Genomic DNA, 6,000 nt, shown 5'->3' with positions numbered 1-6,000 from the left:
ATCCATGCCTTTGATTAAAGCTATTTATTATTGAGAATTTGTCTTTGGTGCAACTGATTGTTTTATCACTGCATCTGATTAACTCCAAATTTTGGAGTTGAAAGCAAAATTTGGTACATGAATCCTAATAGGCAGTTACTGAAACTGATTAATGTAAAATAACATTTTCACACTTCGAACCTTAGGGCTTGTAACTATGATTCGTATATAGTGTGAAGTCATTGATGGAAAGTTACATTTGGTGAATTGATTGGTTGATCCGATCATCTAACTAACTCTAATCTTTGAACCTAAAACCGATTAATAATTATTGAAACCTTTTGATATGTATAAACAATTTCACACGTTGAACTTAAGATTCTAATCAGAAACATAAAAAATAGTTAATTGTTCACTAGGCCTCAGGTGTATATACTTACGAAAGGACACAAGTTAGACCATCCAAATTTATATTTAGAAAATTGCGAAATTTTAAATTTGAGGATTTTAAACTAATCCATCTTTGAAACTTAGGATCATGTCTTTGATTCACAATGTCACTCTTTCAGCCTTAAGGTTTGCAGTCGAAGGTTATTGGTGGAAATTTATCATTAGTGCAATTTAATCACTTTGAAATTTTAATTCAAAATTTTTCAAATATATTTGAAAATTTTTGTTTAAAAGATTTTTGATAATTATTATTTTCGATTAATATGCAATAACAAAAATCGATAGTGAAAATCTATCCTTGTTGCAGTTTGATTGCTTGATCACTTTATAATTTTGATTTAATTTTTTTTTTTTTTGAAATTTTTGAAAACTTTAATTTAAATTATTTTCGATTTTGATCACTTTTTTTTTTTTTTATTTGAAAATTCTTTGAACCTTACGAGTGTAGTTACACTTATTGTCTAAGGTCATTAATGGAAAATTTATGGGTTTCGTACGTGATAATTATTAAAACTGATGGATATGCAAGAAGAAATTCACACTTTGATCTTTAACTACAGTTCATGGTCTAAGATCATTGGTAGAAAGCTATCCTTGTGTTACGGTACAAAAGAAAGGTGGATAGTCTGAAATAAAGACGACCATATACGGGTTCAATGCCGTTATTGTACCTTAATTTTGACTCCGAGAGGGCATCTCATTTAACAAGGTAATCTCGATAAGCTGAGATTACTGAAATAAAAACAAAGAATTTCAAATATAAAAAAATAAGAGCGTATTAGATTATCACAGGGATGATGGTAGAGCAGGGTATTGTAAGTCTAAACATAATGTACTATATGCAAGTGGTCCTTTAGGTGAAAGACTACTTATCTTCACCACAGAAAGACCGCAATACTCTCCTTTCTCTCATTCAAAAACCGTTAAATGAATGCTTTTTTCTTTTTAAAAAAAACTGGAAAAATTTAATTGAAATTTTTGAAAACTTTTTAATGAGTGCAAAAAATTTCAAACTTGACAAATTTCAAACAAAGATATTCAAACAAAAAATAAATAAACAGTGGTTGAGAAAATTTTAAACATAAATTTTCAAAAACATTTGAAAGTGATCAGCCAATCAAATTGCGCCAAATATAGGTTTTCACGAATGACCTTTGACTATGAGTTATCCTAAGTTTCGGTGTGTTAGAAAAATAAATCAAAATCCCCATATTTAAATTTTTCAATTTCCTATACATGAAAGAACACAAGTTACACCATTCAAATTTACAAAAAGTATATACCCGAGTCCTACTGAACAACTACCAATTTATATTTTTTGATTACAATCCTAAGTTCAAAGTATGAAATTGTTAGTATATGTATATGAATAAATTTCAATAATTATTTATCGGTTTCAAGTCCAACGTTTGAAGTTAGATGCAGAGATCAATCAATCCATTCACCAAATACAACTTTTCGCCAATGACTTCAGACTATGTGGGAATCATGGTTACAAATCCTGAAGTTCAAAGTGTGAAAATGTTATTGTACACCAACCAATTTTGAATCACCAAATCTGAATTTTGACCATTTTTTACCCATGGAAGAACATAGGTTAAATCATCCAAATTTACGAAAGTTTACACCCGAGCCCTAGAGAATAATTACCAATTTTTAATAATTGCCAAGTTTAGGGATTTCGATTCCCGGTGGGGGTACTCGATTGAAAAAGTGTAAAGAGCTTTTTCAGGCCAGCATCCTGAAATGAGGTTTTCCTGGGTTTTCCTAATTCACACCAGGCATATGCCGGGGTGGTACCTCACTTATAGGTTCCAGGCAACTTCCTTCCTTCCCTTTCTCCGAAGGACATCATCCCTCATACATGACGGGCTAAATGGCCATAGATGCCGAAAGCCCAGAAATCTAAATCCTCAAATGTAGGGATTAGCCAAGTGTACATCATCCCAAATTTAAGATGAGTATACCAAGAAACCATTATCTTACTAAAGAAGATGAGCTCTGTCTTCTTCCCTATAATCATGTGTTAAAATAAAACTACATCTTAAGAGCCTGCCTTACTAAAAAATAGTACAAAATTTACCATTTATCTTTTGCTTGTTGATTAATCAGTGAAAAAAGATAATGAAATGCAAGTCACCACAATCATAGATAATGCTATTCTACAACAGAAAATATAAACCTGAAGAATGTTCAATGTTGCCATCCATAGAAATTACAGTGTTGCCGAAAAACAATTTCCCTAAAATCTAAGTTAAGACAGCGAGTAGAGGAATGAACTCAACTGCATTTGGTTACGTATCATATTGTTTTGGTTTCCTGTGAACTACTTTTTAAATAATAGTTGTACTTAGTTTGTAATAAACAAAATAGTTTTAACATACAGTTATTAAAACTAAATAATAATGTTAGTTAAAAAGTAGTTCACAAGAAACCAAAACAACATGATACGTAATCAAATGCAGTTGAGTTTATTCCCCTACTCGCTGTCTTAACTTAGATTCTAGGGAAATTGTTTTTCAGCAACATTGTAATTTCTATGGATGGCAACACAGAACGTTCTTCAGGTTCATATTTTCTGTTGTAGAATAGCATTATCTATGATTGTGGTAACTTGCATTTCATTTTCTCCTTTCATTGATGAATAAACAAGCAAAAGAAAAATGGTAAATTTCGTATTATTTTTAGTAAGGCAGGCTCTTAAAGTATAAATTAGGTTGCAAACTTTCCCAATTTGAATTTTTGATAATAATCTACTTCTGAAAGAGAACAAAATGAACTACCCAAATTTATATAAGTATATAGGGTAGTGCTAAAGAACATTTAACAATTTTTAATTTTTGCAAATTTGAAAATTTAAGGGAGGACCAGTGTACATCTGAAATTTCAACAGGTGTATCATGGCATCCATGCTCTATTCAAGAGAATAAACCAGCGTATTAATTCATATGATCATATGTTACAGTAAATCGTCATCTTAGTGCACAATATTGAAAATTCCCTTCAGCCAATTCACATCTCCAACAACAAAATACAGTGTAGCTTACGTATATTTTCGGCAGTTGTTTACCCATACAATAATACCAGGTAAACCAACCAAATTTACAGAAGTATATATTTACGTCGTAGAGAACACTCTTCAATTTTAATTTATTTGATAATTCCCCAGATTTAGGAAGGGTGCATCATTGTACCCATGTCTTGTGGAGGAGAATGTAGCCCTGTACTTATCCATATAACATAAGGTCTCATGAAAGAAGATAAATTAGGACAAAATCTTTCCAAATTTGAATTTTTGGCAATTTTTTACCCATAGAAGTGGACAATCAGGACTAGCAATTTACAAAAGTATATATTCTTGTCCTATAGAATATATATTTATTTTTTGATAATCCTCAAATTTATAGAATACATCAATGTACTCTCCTGATAAGATCTTCGTCAATGTTCTCAATGTCCTATGACAGATGATGGGCCCTTGGACTCACCTGTATAGTCATAGAACATTTTAAAGCCTCATTAAGAAGGAACAATAGGTCAAACCCTTTCAAATTGGATTTCTTTTGCAACTTTTTACCTACAAAAGGGAACGAAATGGACCAACCAAATTTAGTTACATATCCCGGTCGTATACTATCATACCAAATTTTTAGTTTTGCCAGTTTCCAAAATTTACATGATACAGACTCATGTTCCCTTCCAAAGATTTGGAGAGTGAACCAACGTACCTCTGTCAAACATTTGAACGGGTTGAACTATGTGCCCCTAGGCCATTGGCTCCGCCCCAATGCCCATCAATTTCTTTTTCGATGACTCATTAAAATGGTTGTGTGTGTAAACTATTACAAAGCATGTCAAAATCCTTATCATTTGATCGTAAGTGTGCTAAATCAGGAAAATTTAAGTATCTTGTCACAAGAAAACTAGTCCTCTTAGAAGAAAAGGGGGAGGGGTAAAATTTGGATTCAGCGTCAGAAAATAGTTGAAACACTATCTGAACTAATAGGATAAAAACTATTGTGTTGAATATTTAATAGTTGCATTTTATTCTATCGAAATTGTTCATATTATTTCTTCTTATTTTACAGGTAGTTTGATCATACAAGTAATTGCATAAGTTGTCGTAGAGTAGTGATTAGCCATGGCTGTGCAGCAATTTTGCTTACGTTGGAATAATCATCAACCGAACTTCGTGTCCGTGTTCACAAACCTCCTCAATAGTGAAACTCTAGTTGACGTCACTCTTGCAGCTGAAGGCAAACACTTACAGGCTCATCGGGTAGTATTGTCTGCTTGTAGTTCATATTTTCAGGTAAGTAGGCATGCGCTATTATGTAAAATTGTAATAACGAAGAATGTGTCGTACAAACACTAAATTCATTTAACGTTGCAGTATAGACTCCTTTTGGTCTCCTGAGTTTAAAACAGTATATAGTAGATGGCGTTGAGAGGGTATGTCTCTTTTCGTGGGTTTTTAATTTTCAGATAGTCTGAAATTCTGATTTAATTTGTGAAATCTAGCTCTATATCTTACACGATGATTCTGTTGCATTGAAGGCAACTGACATGAAAATCGACATTTTTTGGCGTAAGCTGCTAACTAGCACTGCCTATAGTGGTTTACTAAATGAACATTTTTTTTGTTTTTCGTCTCTCAAATTTATTGGCTGAATTTTGTAGGAAAAATTGCGTTGATGCCAAAAGGGACAACTGTTTTTCTCTATTACGTAATATTTCTTTGTGACAGTTACGTAAAAAAAATATTGAGAGCATTTGCATTAAAGAAATTTTAAAAAAATGCTTAACGTACCTTAAGAGCCTGACATACTAAAAAGAACACAAAATTTACCATTTTTCTTTTGCTTATTTTTCATAAGTGAAAGGAAATAATTAAACACAACTTACCACAATCATAGATAATGTTATTGTGCAACAGAAAATATGAACCAGAAGAATTTTCAGTGTTGCTATCCAGTGGCTATTACAGTGTTGCCAGCATAATATTTCCCTCAAAATCTAAGTTAAGGCAGCGACTAGAGGAACGAACTCAACTACATTTGATTACGTATCATGTTGTCTTGGAATCCTTTGAACTACTTTTTAAATAATAACTGTATTAGTTTGTAATAAACAAAATAGTTTTAACATACAGTTATTAAAATTAAATAATAGTGTTATTTAAAAAGTAGTTCACAGGATATCAAAACAACATTATACATAATCAAATGCAGTTAAGTTCGTTCCTCTAGTCGCTGCCTTAACTTAGATTTTGGGGTAATTGACAACATTTACAGAAATTACAATTACGACAGAAATTACAATTTCTATGGATGGCAACACTGAAAATTCTTCAGGTTCATATTTTCTCTTGTAGATTTACATTATCTAGAGATACGATTTTTTTGGTGACACGCGAAAACGCGAAATGTGTCAGCTGTGTGCGAAAACGTTGTGTGCCTAAAATATTTTTTTTTCACTATTTGTTAGGCCATATAACGCTCGCGATTAAACGCGAAATTCTGTCAAATTAGCGAAATTTGCAACAAGTCTCGATATTCCACGAAATTTACG

General features: G+C 32.0%; 1 protein-coding gene across 6 annotated transcripts in view; it reads left to right on the top strand.

Annotated features, from left to right (window-relative positions):
* Positions 1-6,000, top strand: part of LOC145673891 (uncharacterized) — a 286,927-nt gene that overhangs the window by 36,569 nt on the left and 244,358 nt on the right. For all 6 annotated transcript variants that reach the window (XM_081743687.1, XM_081743688.1, XM_081743690.1 and 3 more), the window contains exon 2: positions 4,518-4,741. In XM_081743687.1, the coding sequence (XP_081599813.1) occupies positions 4,571-4,741 (171 nt within the window). In that variant the 5' untranslated portion in view covers positions 4,518-4,570. The remainder of the gene's footprint in view (positions 1-4,517; positions 4,742-6,000) is intronic.

Source organism: Thermobia domestica, chromosome 17, assembly GCF_964235325.1.
Source record: "Thermobia domestica chromosome 17, izTheDome1.hap1.1, whole genome shotgun sequence".
NCBI lineage: Eukaryota > Metazoa > Arthropoda > Insecta > Zygentoma > Lepismatidae > Thermobia > Thermobia domestica.
This window is presented reverse-complemented; position numbering and strand designations above follow the sequence as displayed.